The 21831-nt window shown below is 35.0% G+C and overlaps 1 protein-coding gene across 3 annotated transcripts in view; it reads left to right on the forward strand.

Moving 5' to 3' along the window:
* Nucleotides 1-20974, forward strand: part of UGCG (UDP-glucose ceramide glucosyltransferase) — a 36370-nt gene extending 15396 nt beyond the window's left edge. Inside the window, exons 2-9 of one of the 3 annotated variants that reach the window (XM_036855935.1) lie at nucleotides 3767-3908; nucleotides 11325-11427; nucleotides 12388-12489; nucleotides 14389-14501; nucleotides 16978-17156; nucleotides 19345-19431; nucleotides 19934-20123; nucleotides 20601-20974. In XM_036855935.1, coding sequence (XP_036711830.1) covers nucleotides 3767-3908; nucleotides 11325-11427; nucleotides 12388-12489; nucleotides 14389-14501; nucleotides 16978-17156; nucleotides 19345-19431; nucleotides 19934-20123; nucleotides 20601-20771 — 1087 coding nt within the window. In that variant the 3' untranslated portion in view covers nucleotides 20772-20974. The remainder of the gene's footprint in view (nucleotides 1-3766; nucleotides 3909-11324; nucleotides 11428-12387; nucleotides 12490-14388; nucleotides 14502-16977; nucleotides 17157-19344; nucleotides 19432-19933; nucleotides 20124-20600) is intronic. The other 2 variants (XM_036855936.1, XM_036855937.1) reach the window with 2 other exon arrangements.
* The last annotated feature ends 857 nt before the right edge of the window (nucleotides 20975-21831 follow it).

Consider the following 21831-nt stretch of genomic DNA (forward strand, 5'->3'; position numbering starts at 1 on the left):
CAGTATGGAGTCCGTCTGTTCATCATGGTATCACCAGTGCATAGGATAATGCCTAGTGTACGTTTGGGCTCAAAATAGATTTGTTCAATAAGGGAACGCTGAGTAGTCATGGAACACCACTGTGTGCACAGCAGAGTGTTATGTGATTGCGTGTGTGTGTGCACGTGTTGACATAATGGATATTCTTTTTTTTTTTTTGATAAGCATTTCAAGTAATTTGTAGCAAGGGGTTATGTCAGTTGTATTACATAAGTCAAAACAATACTCTCCAAAGTAGGATACTTGTATGCTAGGGGGCAAACTGTAAGATGACCCCTTGGGGTGTGGAGGGAAAATTGTGTGTGTGTTTGTATGTTAGAGAGGCGGGGGGTGGGAAAGGGAGGGAGAGGACTAGATACATAGATAGACAGATATTGGGAGGAGGCACAAATGAGAATTTTTTTAAAGGTCCTGTGATATAGTTGCGCTTATAATGATTTTGAGTAGAAATTTCAGATATAGTACTTATCATCAATTCACTTCACTGTAAACCTGGAGAGGGCTTCATTGTTGTTTGGCAGGTCAGCCTATCTTTGGTAAAATGCTGCATTCTTGATATGAAAGAATAGGAGGTATATCTATATTAGCATTTAAAGTAAAATGTCTTAATGAAGACAAAGGGAAGAAGGGAAAAACAGGATCAACGCTACACTGTTTAGCACAGTTTAAATTAACCTTGTTTTTCATCTAAAGCCTCGCCAAATGCAGTGTGTTAGTGGGCTAGGTTTTTCCATAATTGGTCATCACCTCACATGCATGTTTTGTTACAATTTAATAGCACTTAATGAGCATATAATGGGACCAATAGATAAAAATTACTATGATTTTAGACTTCTTATTCTAGCCTCCATGTCTCAAACCCTTTCATGATTTCAGTGTCGTTGCCTCTCATTCTCTCTGTGCTGCATTCTGGATAATTTCTTCAAATCTAGATTCCAGTTCTCCAGTTGTCTTTTGAACTGTGTGTATGCAACTTCTCTATGACCTGTCTATTGAGTTTCTGATGTCAGTGACCGCCATTTTCATTTCTAGACGTTGTGTAGTTCTTTTCATATATTCGTGGTCACATATGATGGTCTCTCTCGTTCCATCTCTTAGGTTTTGTTCAAGCAACACCTATAGTTTGCGTTCTGGGTTCCGTAAACCCACGTGGTTAGGTGTTCTCCAGGGAGCCTTTTTGCTTTTGTTCCATTTTGCTTCGGACTGAATCCAAGATAGGCAGCATCCCCATCTTCCCTCTGTGGTCCAGAAGTTTTCTACTTTGCCTGTAAGAGATTCCATATTTATTCAAGGTTCTTCAGACAGATGTACTATCATTCCTGTCTCAGGCTTGTCACCATCTCTAGGTCACTAGGGACCAACAGATGGTCCCAGTGCAAGTATTGTCTCCAGCACTACTCACTCAGGAGTTTCTCCTCATTTCTGACTTGGGACACTTTCCTTTTATTTCTAACAGTTTAGTCATATATTTAAAAACATGCTTTTAGTGTGCTTGTATTAAGAAGGAGGAGAGAAAATTATAAATATTATGTAAGAATTTCACGTGTGTATGTTTTGGCTTGAATATGCATTTTTTAAAATCTCTGGAAAGATAAGTAAGAAACTAATAATGCTGAGGAGGTGGTGATGGCAGCAAGACAGATGGGGGACAGGAGTGACAGGGAGACTTCTTTATATGAACCTCTTAATATTTTTAGTGATTTGAACCATGTGGATACATAAATGTTTCAACCAACCAATTAAATATATAACATAAACTTTTCCTTCTGGCAGTCTAGATGTTCTGTACTGGGTGGGTTTCTCGAGACATCTAGTCTACTATTTTGTTAGAAATGGAATAGTGGTCATATTTGTGGTTATATAAATTTTAGATCATGGTTTTACCTCTTTCCAGCCCTCTAGATGAACCCTGTAGATCAATATTTTCCAAACTATCTGTGGCAAAGGATCAGTTCTTTAAAAGTTTTCCAATCTGTCATGGATTGATACTTTGGTAAAACTACAGTGAAAATAAATGACTAATCATATGCTTGGATGGCATGGCAATGTCAAGCTGCTATAAAAGTTTCTAAATGCTTTCTCTCCATTTCTTTTCATCATTGGCCAGTAAAAAGCAACTTGTGGACCACTGCCACACTGAACAGCACTGCTGTAGATGGTGCTCATTATTTTCTGGCGTTTGATGTTACGGATGAAAAATTGAGGCCACGCTGTTCTTTAAATTTTTTGTTGGTTTAAATTTTTTTCCATTGTAGGTAGTAACCTGCTTTTCTTTCCGTAAAGATGCATTATGGCAGCGGTCCCCAACCTTTTTGGCATCAGGGACCCGTGGAAGACAATTATTCCATGGATGGTGGTGGGGGGAGGGGATGGTTCAGGCGGTAATGCGAGCCATGGGGAGCTGCAGATGAAGCTTCCCTCACTCTCCCGCCGCTCACCTCCTGCTGTATGGCCCGGTTCCTAACAGGCCTCTGACCGGGGGTTGGGGACCCCTGCTTATGGCCTTATCTGAAACATGAGATGTTTGCTGCAGCACACCCCTGCCTTAATTAGGGGAGTGAGCCTGGGGCTAACTTCTGTGGATGATGGTACTGGTATACTTCCAGAAATCATTCATAGATGAATAGTATATTTCACTATGCATTGATACTGGCATTTTCTTGATCTTCTAGAAGGGTTGGTTTTCCTGCTATTAAGTCCGGGCCGCCATCTGGCTGCCAGCAACTATAAGATGCCATTGATTTCAGAGATGTTAAAATGTGGAAGAATGTGTCTTAAAATATCCTACAGTTGGCCCCGTGATTGTCCCAGCCTCTAATTACTGTTGAGTGCTTGGAGACCTGCTTATGAGAAGGAGGGAAGACGCCTTTGGTGACTTCCTTTAGAAACTTCAGCACTCTGCTGAAGGGCATCTCCTCTCTTTATTGTGACAACCTGACATGAACTGGAGCACATTCTGTCTTCTCTAATTGGCATGGCTCTCCCCATTGGGAGCCCTGTGCTACGTCCCCCATAGGATGGAGCAGCTCTGAGAACCTTGGCCAACTTATCTGTGATTTGGTGGCACTGGTATATCTTCTAGTGTCCTTAATAGGCATTTCTGTGATCACTGAGATTTTTTTTCTTACCTTCAATTTCCCTCTATTCCATCCCTGCCATTCTGAGATTGTGAACATTGGGAGTTCTGATAGTTATCCCATTTTCTTGCTTGCCATGCAGGTAGTTCTTGGTAGTTCTTTCAATCAGTGGTTGTGTGGACTGTTTGTTAATAGAAATTTCTCAAATTCTGGTTACTCTTCCATATTTTTCTGGTGCAAATAGGGTTTTTTTTTCCCTGCTATGTTTATAGTTCTTTGGCCACCTTGATGGCGATTTGGGAGGAAGGGCAGTTAATGTGTGGGCTAACACTCTCATGTATTTCTTCAGCCGGTATTTATTGAATGCCTGCTCCAGGCCTAGCACTGTTCTGGGTTCTGAGAGTACAGTGGTAAACAACAGTCTTAAGCTTCAGCCTTCACTGGAACATTCACCCTGCTTAGTTCTGGTTTTCCGCAACTGGAAGCTTACCTGGTTCTACTTTCTTTCATTTTCAGATATCCCTTTCGAAAGATGCCAATTAAAAAAAAATTCAGTAATTTATTGGTAGCTTGATACATACTTTATATAGATTTGGCCCTAATATGTTCTCCAGAAATGTATGTTAATATATGTATCATTCGCTTTTTAGCCGATTACACCTAAACAAGAAGGCAACAGACAAACAACCATATAGCAAGCTCCCAGGGGTGTCTCTTCTGAAACCACTGAAAGGAGTAGATCCTAACCTAATCAACAACTTGGAAACATTCTTTGAATTGGATTATCCCAAGGTAAGTACAGTGTTGTACTCATAGGAATGGGCGGGCTAGACCATACTTTTTTTTTCTTATAATAAACACTTAGAGAGAAATTTTGACACTGTATCAGGTGAAGGTATTAAAAATGCATGATGGTGTTGGCTTCATCATATTTATGCTCTAGTAGTAGTAGTAGTAGTAGTAGTAGTAGTAGTAGTAGTAGTAGTGGTAGTAGTAGTAGTAGTAGTAGTAGTAGTAGTAGTAGTAGTAGTAGTTGTTGTGGTTGTGGTTGTCATCACAGGACAGAAACGGGGTTGAGGAAGGGGTATAAATTCCTTTTCTAACTACCTATATGTCAACCTGAATTAGAAATCCCTGAATAAAGCTCCTGGAACGCAGACAGTGTTAAGTGCCCGGTAGTTTGAGTATGAAAATCTTATTCCATGAGAGTCGCAGTGAAAGCGAGAAAGCAATATTCAGTGGTCAGAAATGGGATGCAGGACAGCTAGAACTAATGATAAATCCCCTTGAGAATCTGACTTTTGGGGTTAGAATTAGTGGTAAGGTGGAGCTTCATCAATATCTGATTTTTCACAGGGAGATCAGCTCGGTGCTTTGCGACCACCTAGAGGGGTGGGATAAGGGAGAGTGGGAGGGAGACGCAAGAGGGAGGAGCTATGGGGATGTATGTATATGTATAGCTGATTCACTTTGTTATACAGCAGAAACTAACACACCATTGTAAAGCAATTATACTGCAATAAAGATGTTAAAAAAAAAACACCTGATTTTTGATTTCTTGATTTTTCTGGGTTTTAATACCTAATTGTATTGCTTATATCTTTTATCTATATAATCTGTTTATCTATAAACTCAATGTACTTCCTTCCTTGGAGACTTCAGTTTTCTTGAGATGGGAGTATTCTTTTTATTTCTTCCCTTTAGTTTCTTAGGAAAACTTAATATTTCTTAATTTTTGTATTTAGTTTTATGGCAGCTTTTTCAATTGCCTATTTGAGACGCTGCTTTTAAAAGCATGTTCTGGCAGTGGTAGATTACTTGTGAAAATATGTCTAAATTTCTACCTGCTTGATTTTCAGTCCAGTTTAATTTTCCCTCTGTGGTCTCTACTCACTTTCCTCAGTTTTTACCGTCATTGCCTCAGTTTTTCCATAGTTTTTGCCAGTCGGAGACTCTTTCCTTCCTATTTCTTTAGAACAATGTCACCCAAGTAGTGAGAAAGAAGATGACATCTACACACCACATTTCTCATGGTGACTGGTTTTCACGCTGTTATTTCTTTTCTTTTAAGAAGAAGAAGACACAGACGTGGTAGCCTTAATTCAGCTCTTATTCAGTATGTAGACATGAGTATCATTCAGTTATTTTTTAGTGTTGCTATATTATTGCTTTTGGAGTTTTGGAGTCTAGGCATTTGAAGCTAATTTGAAGCAGAAAATTATGTATTTCTTCTAGTTTGTGTGTGTACATATATTTAATAATTTTAGAGATCTGAATCATATGCATGCATTATCTGTTCAATAAATTAAATATATAATTAGAAGAAATAAGAAGATTGGTACTTGATTTTTTTTTTTCAAACTAAAAATGCAAAAAGTGGCCTTTGATAATTCAGGGAGGATGAGACAAACAAAATTAATTGTAAAATAAGCTTTGCAATAAGAAAAATGGAAGTTTTTCAAGCCTCACCTTATATAAGTAAATGCAAAGGAGAATTTATTTTTATGAATGAAAGAATATTTTCATTGATTATGAATAAATTTCAGAGCATAGTGTGGAACCATATGCATTTATCCTTGTGAAACTTAATCTCACAAATTTCAATTTTTTAACCATCATGCAACCCTTTCCCCTTTCCCTATTCAACCACTCTTAAAACTTAGTTATGGAATTTTTATGTTGCTGCTCTTGTGAGATAATAGTCCTGGAATTTAAAATGGTTTTGGAAGTTAGTGTGAGTTTAAAGAGTTTCTTAAAATAGCCCCAGGAACATATGTATCCATTAACTATGAACATTTGGGATGAATCAATAATTGATTTCTTCTTCTGAATGAAGTTTTTTTTTTATACAGTTTGGAATTATCTCCAGAGCTCTAGTTTTTCACTTAGTTCTTTTTCCACTTAAGTTATGTCATTAAGACATTTATTTGGTTGAGGAGAAAGCTGTTTGACACATTACAAAAATGAATAACATTATATGCAAGAGATTGTTTTCATTCTTTTTTAATTCATAATTTTATTTTCTAATTACAAAAGAATTGTTAGCTGCGTAAAAAGAACATTTAGAAAGCAGAGCAAAAGTGCAAAGTACCTGCAATCTAAAAGGAAATGTTGATCTCACCACACTGTATTTGCTTTTTAAAAGACAAAACGCAATGGCAATTCTATAGGAGACTGAAGTTAAACCACTGAAATCGCACAAATCTGAGTGTGAACATGAGTTGTTTGTGTCATCAAGGAGGCATGTAGTCATGAAATGAACATTTGTGTAACTGCTAGGCCCAGCGCACTTTAATATTCTCCATTTGTCAAATGTGAACATTGTTTTATAAAAGTATGGAAACGTTTTTGTTCTGGATGTAACTCTTTCCCTCTGTTATTTGATTTGGAACCTTAGAGGCCATTTGGAAATATGTATATAACATATTGAAATTCTAAAATTTCGTTTAATTTTAGACATGTGCAAGAAGATTTATTACTGACACTTGTTCTGAATTTCTAGGTTTAAATTTTGGTGAGACTGTTATTATACTAAGTGCCCTGAAAGATATCCATGCTTTAAATATCTTGTAAATCCACCTTATATTGATATTTATTCCTTGGGGAAAAAAAATTCTTGGAAAAAATATAAGAATAAAGAAAATGAATGCAATTCATTTTTCACAAAATCGAGTACTCATTTGGCATCAGCATAGAAGAAGGCATTTAGGCAGAAATTCAGCCATAGTAGGAGGATTCAGTAATCTGCATCTAAAGTGTCTTGATGGCTTTACTTTAGTAAATTCTGGGCATATGAAGAATTTTAAAATGAATGAGTAGAGTTATTAACAGAGTGAGGTTATGGTAATTGCGACTTTCTTTTCTTTTTTGCAAATATAGAATGGGTTTAAAATGTTATAAGTCCAGTGCCATACTTGGATTCTTTATTGTCACTGATGACAATAAAGAATTTTAAAAGATTGAAAATAGGTTCAATTATTGAAAGATCGGCACAATACATGTAAGAAAACTACTACGTCTGAAAGATTAGCGTTTTACCAAATAAATTTGAAAAATCATGTAAACTACCTAGTTCTTGAAAGTAAGTAAGTTTTTGATATAACTTATCAAAACTTTGAATTCAGAGCAGTTTTCTTACAAAACATCTTCCTTTCACTCAAAGGAAGCATCTATCTTTCACTCAAAATTACCCTAGGACAAACGTATTAACGTAACAAATCTATTCATCATCTACTCAGTGCCAGAGAATGTTCTAGACATTTGGAGTCTAAGTCCTTCCTGTTGTAGAAATTATATTCTGCTGTAATCCAAATATCATCATAACATTTTTTTTAAACGTGTGTAATTTATAAATAATTCAAGATATTCCTACTTGATATGCAATATAATCGATTAATATATGTTGAAAAATTTTTTCTATTTTAAGAGGATATTTTATGTGGTTTAGTATGGTAGAGTTTACATTCCTAATATCTACAGGGCTGAATCAGTGAGGAGATTTTTTAATATTATTTATATATCTAAATTGAATATTATTTATGTATCTAAATTTATTCATAAAAGCAAAGTAGCATTTATAATTATTGCAGTTTCAGATATTTAATTCTTAAATATCAAAGGACCGAATACCAGTTTACGGATTGTCTGTACCTCTCTTGTACTTAGCCTTTTAGTCATTTCAGTGTTTGAAAACAAAAAGGGAAAATTAGTCAGTTTAGCTATTTGTATAGCAAGCTTACTAAGATGAGGCTAACCTCATCTAAAATACTCTGGGGTTATTTCTAGATTTTATGTATTCATTACTGTGCCCATTCATAGTGGAATTTACTATACCTTATATCTCTTTCAGGTTTATAAATGTTTTCTTGAAATATTTTTAAAGTATAATATTTTTAATAAACGCTGTATTTTTGAACACATATTTATGCCTAGTTCTTTTGATAGTATAAAAATATCTAAAAAATTATTTTTGTGTTAGCTAAGAAAACTTTTAACCAACTTAATATCTTATGTTTTACCAATTGCAGTGTAGTCAGAGTGATTTAACTATTTAAGTACAGAAATTCCTAGCAAATTAAATGTTGATCAAACATAGAGATTCTAGCTGAAAAATGAAGATTCTTGGTTAAAATCTGACACTTTAGAAAACACTTGGAATACTACCTCCAATTTGGTATAATTTTTAATATCAGAAACAACTAAGGGAAAGTTATATCTTTAATAAGAGTCTGAACATTTTTTAGATAAAGTGAATTGAGTTTCATCTGCGCTCTGGCTAATCAGGAGGTATTTGTTTTTCATTTGAAATTAAGTTTAAGAGGTGTAATCAATAAAAACAAAAACTTTAAATCTTGCATTTGGATAAAGGTAAACTATACCTCCCTTACTTATACTAACACCATATACTTCTGAAAAAGTTTTTGCTACAACCTAGTATAGCCTTTTTCTTCCCATTGAGTAGATGTCTAGTACTATATATTACAGAGTTTTCTCTTGCTGAGGAAAAAGCCAAGAGTAGGTTTTTAATAATATTTTATGGAATTGTATTACTTATAAACATATTCTTTCACTATATTTACTTACACCTGTAAAACAGCATAAATTATAAAAGCATAAAACTATGCTATGTTCGGAAAAACAATGAACTCTTTAGAGCAAGCCTGACTGAGCAACTCACTATAGTAGGAAAGCTAATTGTTACTTACACCCTTTGGAAAGTCACTTAACCTTTCTAATCTTCATCGTTAAGGTCTGCGTCTTGTTGGCTCAAGCAAACATTTTGGTTGGGAGGATGGCTGACTTTTTATGGGACTTAGAGTCAACCCTTGAAGAAGTTTCAGGGTGTGGCAGGAATGGTGCCCATCCCATTCTCAGATTTTTATCTGATCTCTGGAGACCAGTGGCTGTAAAGTTGCTTAATTATTTCAATACCTCTAAGGTGACAATTTTGGTCAGTCATCGTGAGAGGTAGATATTGGATAGAGTATGTAATAACTATAGGTAGAAAGTATGAGGAAAGTATACATTGCTTTTCCCCCTTTACTTTTTTTTTTTTAATTGGGGTATAGTTGCTTTACAACAAAGTGAATCAGCTGTATGTATACATATATCCCCTCTCTCTTGGACCTCCCTCCCACCCCCCCCAATCCCACCCATCCCACTCACAGAGCACCAAGCTGAGCTCCCTGCGCTATACAGCAGCTTCCCACAAGCTATCTGTTTTACACATGGTAGTGTATATATATCAATCCCAATCTCCCAATTCATCCTCCCCCAACCTTGTGTCCACACGTCCCTTCTCTACGTCTGCATCTCTATTCCTGCCCTGCAGATAGGTTCATCTGTACCATTTTTCTAGGGTCCACACATATGCGTTAATATACGATATTTGTTTTTCTCTTTCTGACTTACTTAACTCTGTATGATAGACTCTTAGGTCCATCCAGGTCTCTACTTAATTATTGAGAAAACTTTTTTTTCACTTGAAAAAAAAAATCTTACCTTGTTAGCTAAACTTCCTTTATTTACCTTAGTCCTGGTCCTTATGTGCTCAACCACTAAATTCTATGCTGCCACTTTTTGCTGAGATAATGTATCAATATATTAGGTGAACAGTAATTATTGTGCTCAAGGCACTGTACACATTTTATTTCCACTTTTTACTTGTGTATGCTTATCAATGGAAGTAAATCAAACAGGCCTTCCCATTACCTTAGCTTTAGTCCCTGTATGTTAGACACCTAAAAAATTGCGTCCTCAACTTTTTGTATTTTTTAGAACACATAGCTTTGTTATTTTCTCATGGACATAATTAACCTTCCTCCTTTGCTTAAAAATGTTCAATCTGTCTTAGAAAGAAGGTTTGGTTGGAAATTTGCTATTGAGTCAGCATGAATTTATCACCACTTTTGAAAAAAATTACTGCTTAGAATACATAGCCCACAAAATAATAGAGTAGCATCTGTATGTGTGAAAGCAAACACTTCAGAAAAATTCAGTAGTTTACTAAATGGTATCTTAGAGCTCAAGATTTTATAAACTTGGTTACATGTCAGAATCCCCTCAGATGCTCTGATTCAGAAGTTTAAGAGTGGGGCCCAGTATTCTCTTTTTAAAAAAATTGTCTGAGGGTAATTTTGACACAGCCAGCCAAGTGCTAAGAAATGACTTCCTTAGTGTACAATCAGAGAGTAAACATAGGGCTTCCCCAGTGGCGCAGTGGTTAAGAATCCACCTGCCAATGCAGGGGACACAGGTTCAAGCCCTGGTCCAGGAAGATCCCACGTGCCGCGGAACAACTAAGCCCGAGCGCCACAACTACTGAGCCTGCACTCTAGAGCCCGTGAGCCACAACTACTGAAGCCAGCAGGCCTAGAGCCCATGCTCCGCAACAAGAGAAGCCATCGCAATGAGAAGCCCGCGCACCGCAACAAAGAGTAGCCCCAGCCGGCCACAACTAGAGAAATCCTGCACACAGCAACGAAGACCCAATGCAGCCAAAAAAATTAAATAAATAAATTAAAAAAAAAAAAAGAGTAAACATGGGTCTGGGCAAAATAAAATCCTGGGTGTTTTTATAGTTAAAAGGCTAAGTGTGCTTTTCAGGATACATTTTTAATCAAATCAGATTCTATTTTACTTCAGAAAATTATTATACAACAGAACATCTAATCTCACTTTGTCCTTGTGAAGAGTTTGGGAAACCTCTTTAAATTTATCATAGTAGTATTCAATATGTAATTTTTAGCACCTTGATGAAATGATATTAAGTTCAGAGACAAAGCAGCTAGGGAACGAAGGGTGTGTTCATTTTGGTTGCTTTCTATGTTGCTTTTACACTGCTAGGCACCCTGTGAGCATCTAGTAAATCTTCAGTGATGAAGGCCATGGAGAAGCTTAGAATCCAGTTGAATCATTAGGCCATGCCTATCTGGCAATGGCAAGACTTCAGCTGTGGGCCCTGCCAATCTCTTCATTCTCTCTTTGGCTTGCAAACAGGCCCCTTCTGGAGAAGCTGTTTTCGGTTAAAGCAACACTTGATAATCCTTTAAATGTCTGCATCCATTATGAATACTCTCTTAACTTTTAAACTTTGTGTGTACAATTGCTTGTTTTTCTTAATGCTTTTTCATCTATCAGTAAATGCTAATAATAAGTGGTTATCTTTGGAAAAGAGGTTAATTTACATAAAATGTGTTCTTTGACTAGTATGAAGTACTCCTCTGTGTCCAAGATCATGATGATCCAGCCATTGATGTGTGTAAGAAGCTTCTTGGAAAATATCCAAATGTTGATGCTAGATTGTTTATAGGTAAGTAACAAATTCTACAATAACCTTTTTGCTTTAATATATTAAATATCAGTAATCTTCTTTGCATTAAACTATAGATTAGGGTGCTAGACACCCATTAAGTTATTAGCATGTTTACTTTACACATGTTTGTTAGATACAGTGAAAGGTGTTTCTGTCCTTTTGAGAAGACTTAAGTTATAAAGACAAAGTTTTTTTTTCATATCTAGGATTAACAGAATTATCCCAAATTATGTTTTACTCGTCAGTCAGACATGGGAGTCTGTTATTTTTGTTTCTTTAATATTTTCAATCTATGGCCTTTTCTGTATCTCATTGATTATAATTGGGAGTGAGGGATAGAATTCATTTTTGTAATATTGCAAAAAGAATATTTTTCCAAAAGCCTACAGGCTTATTCTAAAGACTCATTAGAGGTATATTTGCTATTAAATATTGATTAATGTTTACTATTAATGCAAGCACTTAAGAATTAGAAAACTGAAACTAATGAATTTTCAAAGATAAATGATGTAATTTTCTTTTTGAGAATGAACAATTTTTTTCTAAATATATTATTATGAATAATAGGAAACATAATGGGTTTTTTGGCTTTTTTTTATGTATGATGGTTTCACCTACTATTTTCTTTTTTTTTTTGAATTTTTGAATTTTATTTTATTTAGTTTTTTATACAGCAGGTTCTTATTAGTTATCCATATTGGTGTATACATGTCAATCCCAATCTCCCAATTCATCCCACCACCAGTGTCCACCACCACCCTGCGCCACTTTCCCCCCTTGGTGTCCATATGTTTGTTCTCTACATCTGTGTCTCAAGAGAAACATAATGTTAAAGTATGTTTGTTTAAATTATTAAACCTGCAAGTACTTTTTACTTCTCTCTACTATGTATATGTATAATAGAAAATATTTCCAATATTGCATGAATTGTTCACTGCTGTACTTTAAAATTTTTAGGTGGCAAAAAGGTTGGCATTAATCCTAAAATTAACAATTTAATGCCAGGATATGAAGTTGCAAAGTATGATCTTATATGGATTTGTGATAGTGGAATAAGAGGTGAGGTTTTTCTTATTTATTTTGCAGAACTATTCATTCAATGATAAAACGCCAAGAGCAGTCTGAGAATACATTTATCAATCCTATTTGTTTGCCTAATAAAGTAATTCATTTTATCATTATTTCGTGGTAATATGTCAAGTTATGCTTACTAAGATTTTGATGTTTTTTATACTAACCTAGAATGTTACATGTGTGAAAATGTTTTCATTTTGAAAATTCCAACTATTAAAAAAAAAAAAATAGTCGGGCCTTCCCTGATGGTGCAGTGGTTAAGAATCCGCCTGCCAATGCAGGAGACACGGGTTCGAGCCCTGGCCCGGGAAGATCCCACAAGCCGCAGAGCAACTAAGCCCGTGCGCCACAACTACTGAGCCTGCGCTCTAGAGCCCGCGAGCCACAACTACTGAAGCCCGCGCGCCTAGAGCCCGTGCTCCGCAACAGGAGAAGCCACCACAGTAAGAGGCCTGCACACCTCAAGGAGTAGCCCCCGCTCGCTGCAACTAGAGAAAAGCCCGCGCGCCGCAACAAAGACCCAATGCAGCCAAAAAAAAAAAAAATAGTCGTGGTCCGTTATATAGTCTATGAGCTTTTTCATAGGTGTAAGTTTTCCCTTATTCATGTGACATCTTTTACTTTAATCTGTTTGTGGCATGCGCAATGTACTGTCTCATGCAAAGGGACAGAAATTAATAGGTGCGTATTTTACTAGAATTACATACATTTATTAGAATACATTCATGGCTTTTTACCTAGCTGATTTTATCAGGAATTATTTCAATAATAATGTTTTCAATTATATTGAAATTATAATTTCAATATCAATATACTGACATTATAATTTGTATTTTTGCATTTTTAAACATTTATACTTACAATAATTTTGGTGTTCTGTAATATTCTGTTATATTCTAATTGCCTCAAGTTTTTCAGCCTCAGCACTTCTGGGCTGGGTAATTCTTTGTTGTCAGGGCTGTCCTGCAGGATGTTAGCAACATCTCTAGCCCCTACCCACTAGATGCAGTAGTAGCCGCTGTTGGTTGTGACAGCCAGAACTGTCTCTGGACATTGCCAGATGTCCCCTCCAGGGCAGTAGCTGAGAACCACTACCCAGACTACCTGTATTTAAGGTCCAAATACACTTTTATACAGTAGATTTAGTTCTTAAATACTTGAAGGAAATAAAAATGAAGTCGTATAAAATGATATGAGATTTTTTTCTATTTAAAAATGGGAAAATGATTTAAATTTTATCAGCTTGAAATGTGCAAATTTGAAAATTAATAGTAAGTGTGGCACTCCTACTTAATTAGATCATGACAGATCTGTCAATTCGTGGTCACAGATTACATTCGTTTTTCACATTTGCTATCTTAAATTATTTACTATCATATATTTGCTATGTTTTCAGTGTATCAGTCTCTGTCAAGTATATTCTCATTCAAGTCCAATTAGCAGTTTTGAGAGAGAATATCTCATACCCCCAGAAAGAGGAGGCTCATTCCCTATGGTTGGAATGGAGGAGTCATAGTGAACACTGAGCCCCTTTGACCTCTGCTCCTGTACCTTTTGTACTAGGACGTATTGTCCGTTATTCCAGTTGGGAGGTTCAGAAACGGACTGTTAACGTTTTCAAGGTACATCCTGCCCCTGTTACATATTAGTTATGTACCAGCCTGCAAGTGTCCAGAATAAATTAGCTACCATAAGTTAACCTCTCTGAAATTTTGTATTCTACTCAGAAAGGTGATTGAGATTCATTTTATTAGACCCACATACAAAGAAAAACATTTATTAAGAATTTAATAACTCATAAATTATATTTTACATTAGTGGGCATTTTACTAAAAGGAAATTGTTTCCTCTCTCCCTCTGCACCTTTTTTCTTTTGCAACCTAGTGATTCCAGACACACTCACGGACATGGTTAACCAAATGACAGAGAAAGTAGGCCTGGTTCACGGGCTGCCATATGTAGCAGACAGACAGGGCTTTGCCGCCACGCTAGAACAGGTAAGTGCAATGGTTATAAATAATATTCTTGTTATCAGATCCCTAATCTCCCAGAAGCTTGAGACTATGCTGAGAGTTGGGATGAGCTACCTGAAGTTAACTGTATTAAGTCTGCTTTAACCTGCTGAGTTCTGGCATCCTCAAGTTGAGAGTAGCTGTTTTCATTAGTGAAGAAATGCTTAAGTATCATGAAGTATTTCAAATATATTAAAAAAGGAAAATTGTTCATACAAGTCATTATAAAATCCATTTGATTTCCTGCTATAACAGACTTCTAAAAATTATCTGAGCAACTTATTTTATGTTTTCCATTTTTACTCCTCACCTTTTAACAGAAATATAAACTTATGTGTAGGAAAATATAAGTTATGGGGAAAAATATAATAAGCAAAAAGATCAAAACACAAACCACTCCCAGAACCCTACCATTAGAGGAAGTTTCTATTTTTAAAAATTAAGGTTGTTTGTTTTTCTTTTAGCATTAGGACTCTCTTTTTTTCTTCCTATGTACCTTCTAAAAAACAAAGTGGAGATAATACTCAAAATAATTTATATCTTATTTTTGTCACTTCATAAACTTTTCCCCATATCATTAATATTATTTTATAAAAGTATAATTTTTATTGGCTTTATCATAGTCTATCATATGTATGTCCTATACTTAACCATTCCTGTACTGTTAAACATTCAGGAGGGAAGACTTAATGTTATAAGGGAAGGATATACAGTTTCAGTCTCTAAATATACCAACTTGCTTTTAAGCATATCTGCATTTATGTTCTTTTGAATTGCAATCATCTGAGGGTGAAAGGTACATTGTAGAAACTTGTATTTAACCTTTGGGAATTTGAACCATGAGGTCTTTCTTAATATTGCCTGTGAGTATATTTGTCCCGCTGTAAGAAATCATTAGTCTTAAATACCAGTTTTTGGTTAGTAAAAGAGGCTCTGGGTAGTTACTTTAAAATCAAAAACTTTTTATTCTTATGCACCATGTTGTGTTTTTTGTTTTGGAAATATCCAACTTGATTTGTATGTCAATAATAGATATCTCCCAGATTATACCCTCTCCCTTAGTTTAAAGGTTTAATCCCTAAAGGTCACTCTGTCATACAGAGTGAATGGAGATAGGCCAAAGGAATTATTCCACTCTGTAAAGAAGTCCTGGGAGCCTTCAACACAGTACCTAGTCCCACCTCATTCCTAAAACCTCACTTAATAACTGCTTAAGGAATTAAGATGTGTGCTTCTGGTTTTAGAAGTTTGATTCACTTCCATCCTACAAATACTAGGGCTTCATTCCAGTCTGGACATAGGTTAGGTAGCAAGAATCACATATGTAATTGTTTCTGAGAATTACCTTGTTCTACGCCATGTATGTGACTTCTGCCATTGAGAATGCCCTCCATATCTGTGGGTTCTACATCTGTGGCTTCAACCAACCGTAGGTCAAAAATATTCGGAAAAAAAAATTCCAGAAAGTTACAAAAAGCAAAATGTGAATTTGCCTTGTGCCAGCAACTGTTTACATAGCATTTACATTGTATTAGGTATTACAAGTAATCTGACAGGTGTAGGTAATACGCAAATAGCATCAGTGGATTTTGGTACAGGGCTCTTGGAACCAATTCCCCTAGGATACAGAGAGATGACTAATTACAAAAGGCAGCATATCTAAGATGTAAATAATAAATAGGTTTTATATCTGATAAGTTGGGTGATGACCATTTAATTCTACCATTAATTAAGTAGTTTGCATTTCTCATGACTTCAAAGCACATCTAGGAAAAGGGCAGTAAAATGGAAGACAGAATATTAGTATCCACCCTATTTATGAAAAATACATTGAAAAATGGGGAAGTTGGGAAGCTCAGTGACTCCGGCAGGAAATAGCTAGCTATTTGACACAAGAAAAGGAATTAAGAAATAAGATTGTCCTATTGGTTGATGTACCTATAAGTATTGTGTGTATGAATGTACGCATGTGTGTAGCCACATGCATCCATATACACATATACATGTACGTACGTATACCTATATATGTAGATGTGTGTATATCTACATGAACATTCTGAGAACAATACGTTAAATATTAATATTTTATATGAAGTGAGTGATATTTTTTACCTGTCTGATTTAAATCCAAATTAAGTTTTACTTCAGTAAATCTTTAAATCTTGGAGTTTTAGAGAAGACAGTATTTATTTGAGAATAAAATACACTTTTCCCTCCTAGAAGTAAATACTTCTTTGTAATGGTGATAATAACAAGTGTAGTCAATCAAATAAGAAATTATTGACTGCTTGCTATATGTAAATATTACTTTGTACCACTTTTTATTCAGGTAATTTATGTAAGAATAAGAGAATATTCACCCAATCATACTTAAATTCATTAGGAAAAAGAATTTATAAACATCATACTTTTAACATAAAATTCTAATTGTATACATATGTTTTTGGCTTTGTTTTGACAGGTGTATTTTGGAACCTCTCATCCAAGGTCCTATATCTCTGCCAATGTCACTGGTTTCAAATGTGTGACGGGAATGTCTTGTTTAATGAGAAAGGATGTGTTAGATCAAGCAGGAGGGCTTATAGCTTTTGCTCAATACATTGCTGAAGATTACTTCATGGCCAAAGCAATAGCTGACCGGTAAGAAAACTAAATTAAATTAGGCTGTTACATTTTTGGTTCCTAACTTCTGTTGGTTTATTCTGTTTGTTAAACCCATGGATTAAGAGCTATTTTATTTTATTTTTTGCTAGTGAATACAGAATAGTTTAATACTTTTAGAATGTAATTCCTATTAATTATTCAGTTATATACTAATGAAGCAAATAAATGTTCTAATTTCTCTACATTCTTCAAATTAATGTGGTTTCTAGAGCAGTATAGAGTTTCCTTAAAAAAACTAAAAATAGAGTTACCATATGATCCTGCAATCCCACTCCTGGGTATATACCTGGAGAAAACTCTAATTTGAAGATACATGCATCCCAATGTTCATAGCAACACTATTTGCAATAGCCAAGACATGGAAGCAACATAAATGCACATCAGCAGATGAATAGGTAAAGAAGATGTGGTCTGAATATACAATGGAATATTACTCAGTCATAAAAAACAATGAAATAATGTCATTTGCAGCAACATGGTTAGGCCTAGAGATTATGTTAAGTGAAGTAAGTCAGACAGAGAAAGACAAATATCATATAATATCACTTATAGATGGAATCTAAAAAAACGATACAAATGAACTTATTTACAAAACAGAAATAAATTCACAGACATAGAAACCAAACTTATGTTTACCAACGAGGATAGGAGGGGTGGGGGGAGATAACTCAGGAGTTTGGGGTTAACATATATACACTATATAAAACAGGTAAACAACAAGGACCTACTGTATAGCATACAGATACATACACACTGAATCACTTTACTGTACACTTGAAACTAACACAACATTGTAAATTAATGTTATACTACACTTCAATTTAAAAATAAAATAAATACATTTAAACCCTAAAAAAAAAAAACTGCGTGGTTTGAAGTTATTAAATTGAAGCTTCTCTGTGATTATAAATTTTCATTATTATGGATGTAAATTTTTATGTGTTTTAGAAGAATTAAAAATGTCAGTGCAGTCATAAGCCAGTAGGTGAAAATTTAAAGAATATGATTTCAAATTTTGAAATTTCTCAGTAGATTATTTGATACTTTGCTAAGAAGCCACCTAATGATTCACATGATTGGCTTAATAACATTCTCTATCACACAATGACACTCATTTGCTTTTTTAAAGGGGGTCGTTTCCTTGTCTGATAATTTACTAAAGATGCGATCTTAAAAATCGAAGTATGTTTTTAAACTTCTCTCCTGATGGTGTTAATGTGGTCCATGGTTTCATAGCGTTTCTCATGAGATACGGAATACCACTTTTGGTTTCACACCCTGCCCCCCCCCTTTTTTTTTGATTAATAGTGTTCAGAGACTGAACTATTAAATACAGGAACCACTCCATTTAGTACTTTCAGAATGTCTGTATTTTAAGTTTATTAAACTGTGAACTGAGGAGTTGTTCCTTCCATTTCTTAGGTGGTACTATCATGGGCCTCTGTAATGATTAAAATGTGTATAAGTATGATATACCCTACGTAGGGTGCTATCCTGGGACGAGGCTCACCCTGAACACTGGCAGTTGCTCACTTTTTTTTTTTAATTAAAATATAGTTGATTTACAGTATTATATAGTTTTAGGTATACAACATAGTGATTCAGTATTTTTATAGATTATACCCCATTTAAAGTTATAGCAAAATAATGGCTGTATTTCCCTGCGCTGTGCAATATATCCTTGTTGCCTATTTTATACAAGGTAGTTTCTATCTCTTCATCCTCTTCCCCTATCTTGCCCCTCGCTCCTTCTATCTCCCCACTGGTAACCACTAGTTCTCTAAGTCTGTGAGTCTTTTCTTTTTTGTTTAGTCATTCATTTGTTTTATTTTTTAGATTCCACATATAAGTGATAACAGACTACTTGTCTTTCTCTGTCTCACTTATTTCACTAAGTATTTGTCTTTCTCTGTCTCACTTATTTCACTAAGCATAATACCCTCTAGGTCCATGCACATTGTTGCAAATAACAGGATTTCATTCTTTTTTTATGACTGAGTAATATTCTAGTGCGTGTGTGTGTGTGTGTGTGTGTGTGTACTTCCATATCTTGGCTACTGTAGATAATGCTTCTTACTCTTTATAAGGATGAATAAATGCATAATCAGTCATGCTTGCATGTGTTCATCATCATAGCTCATTTTATAATTGTCTTAATTTTCAGAGGTTGGAGGTTTGCAATGTCCACTCAAGTTGCAATGCAAAACTCTGGCTCGTATTCAATTTCTCAGTTTCAATCCAGAATGATCAGGTAAATCAGCTGGATTTCTTCTTTTTATACTTTATTAAAAGAAAAGGGGAAGGGAGAGTAATTTTTACATGGTTTTAACTTCGTTTTTAAAAAAAAACTAAAAGTCAGATTTTGTTTATTTCCAGAAAAGAGAGGTTAACTTCCTTATTAAAATAAATTTAACGTCCAAATATATTTTCTTTCCTATGTAACACTGAAAGCTTTCAAAAAAGAGATGTTGAGACTTTGAATTTTTTTATGCCAATCTCTATTTTCTAACTTTCTACCCTTTGAATTTTATGATCTTTATTCATCAGAGTATAGGCCATACAAATGAATTGATAGACTTTTTTCTTTGAGATACTAAATAAAAATAGAAAAGAGATTCATTAAATAGTCTTTAAAGTTTATATAAAAGGCTTTTATATAACAGGATAAAATGCTGATCATTTTGAGAAAAATTGATTAGTCTTGTAACCAGGCTGTTGTTTAAAGAAAATCCCTTTTTGCTTGTTTGTTTAAGGTGGACCAAATTGCGAATTAACATGCTTCCTGCAACAATAATTTGTGAGCCAATTTCAGAGTGCTTTGTTGCCAGTTTAATTATTGGATGGGCAGCCCACCATGTATTCAGATGGGATATTATGGTATTTTTCATGTGTCATTGCCTGGCATGGTTTATATTTGACTACATTCAACTCAGGGGTGTCCAGGTACGTGGATAGGCTTGGGAAAGTTGGCAGTCATTTGGTGGAACTAAAACACTTTTGATTTAGAAGAGGTTGAAGAAAATCTATCTGAGCCATTCTTCAGCCTCCCAGTGAAGGTTAAAATCAGGTTTAAGCATTACTTTCCTTAATGGAACGTGGACACAAAATGGAACTTGATTTTCAACTTTCAGCTGGTTATACAATCACTTTTATTAAGGCTCCAAAAAAAAAAAAAAAAAAGAATGATGTTAAGCAAATCAACAAGTCTTCAAACTAAGAATATGTTAGGATAGCAGTTATTTTAATGCTGCTTTTCTTCCTAATTAACATTTCCTTAACCAATATAGCATGACAGTTGAATTATCTTAAGAAGCAGACTTGACTTTGTATAGTGTATTTAAAAGAGTGAAATTGAAGAATCTCATTTTTTAAACTGTGTCTTTAGTCTGACAGTACATAATTTATTTTTTTAATTCCTAGGGTGGCACACTGTGTTTTTCAAAACTTGATTATGCAGTAGCTTGGTTCATCCGTGAATCCATGACAATATACATTTTTTTGTCGGCATTATGGGACCCAACGATAAGCTGGAGAACTGGTCGCTACAGACTACGCTGTGGAGGCACAGCCGAGGAAATCCTAGATGTCTAACCACAGCTTTGTGACTGTACATAAGGAAAAAAAGAGGATTATAAATTATGTTTATATAAATGCTTTTAAAAAATCTACCTTCCGTAGTTTTATCACATGTATGTTTTGGTATCTGTTCTCTAATTTATTTTGCATGGCACTTGCATCTGTGAAAAGGAAAGAAAAAAAAAAAAACCACATCTGTAGTCTTGGCCAAATGGTTATACTTTATTTTGTGGAAGTAGAGAATCAAGAGAATTGGTTCTAGGAACCTGGGTTCGGTTTTTGTTGTTGTTTGTTTGTTTACTTTTTAAAAATACATAAATAAATCTATCTATATATATATGAATGTTCTGCAACAAACACTATGACAGTATCCTTCAGTAGAGAAAGTTTCTTATTGGTGAGTACACTCATTTAGAATATGTATGGGATGGCAACAGCTTTGTTTGGGGGACTCGAAAAGAGCAGAAGGTGCAATCCCTTTTCATGTCTAAAGTGAAAGGTATTAATGCAGTGAACTGCCTGCAGTGAGGTACTAACTGAGAAACTTTTTCATGCTTTATGCCTACCTCTTGTAGTCGTTGCAGAGGAAATATAAACTGTAATATGGTAGCTAGGCCTTGCAAAAACAAATGGAAAAACTTTAAAAATAATAATAACAAAAGAGCTGGAGTCTAGTATTTATATGAATCTGTGAGAAATATTTTTTCGGTCTCACCGCAACGAACCAAAAGTGGTTGAGTTTGGTTTTTAATTGTAGCCATGTCTTGAAGGCATCTTTTTGACCAACTCGTGTTGGTTCTGTCTTGAACCATTGTTAATCACTGTGCTGGTAAGTCTTTCCTTCCCTGCTCCTCACCTGACCCATCCCATCTTTCCTTAACTTTTTGCAGGGGGTGGGGTGGGGGGGTTTGTTTTAGTGTGAATGGATGTTTTGATAGTTGTGAGGAAAAATGCATTTCAGACACATTTCACACATGAGCTATTTTCTTACACGGTCTGTCTTATTGTTAAAAAGAATGTAATTTCATGATACAGGTATTTAATATCTTTTTTAAGTAAATAAATATTCTAGCCA

The sequence above is a fragment of the Balaenoptera musculus genome, chromosome 6 (assembly GCF_009873245.2).
Source record: "Balaenoptera musculus isolate JJ_BM4_2016_0621 chromosome 6, mBalMus1.pri.v3, whole genome shotgun sequence".
Classification (NCBI taxonomy): Eukaryota; Metazoa; Chordata; class Mammalia; order Artiodactyla; family Balaenopteridae; genus Balaenoptera; species Balaenoptera musculus.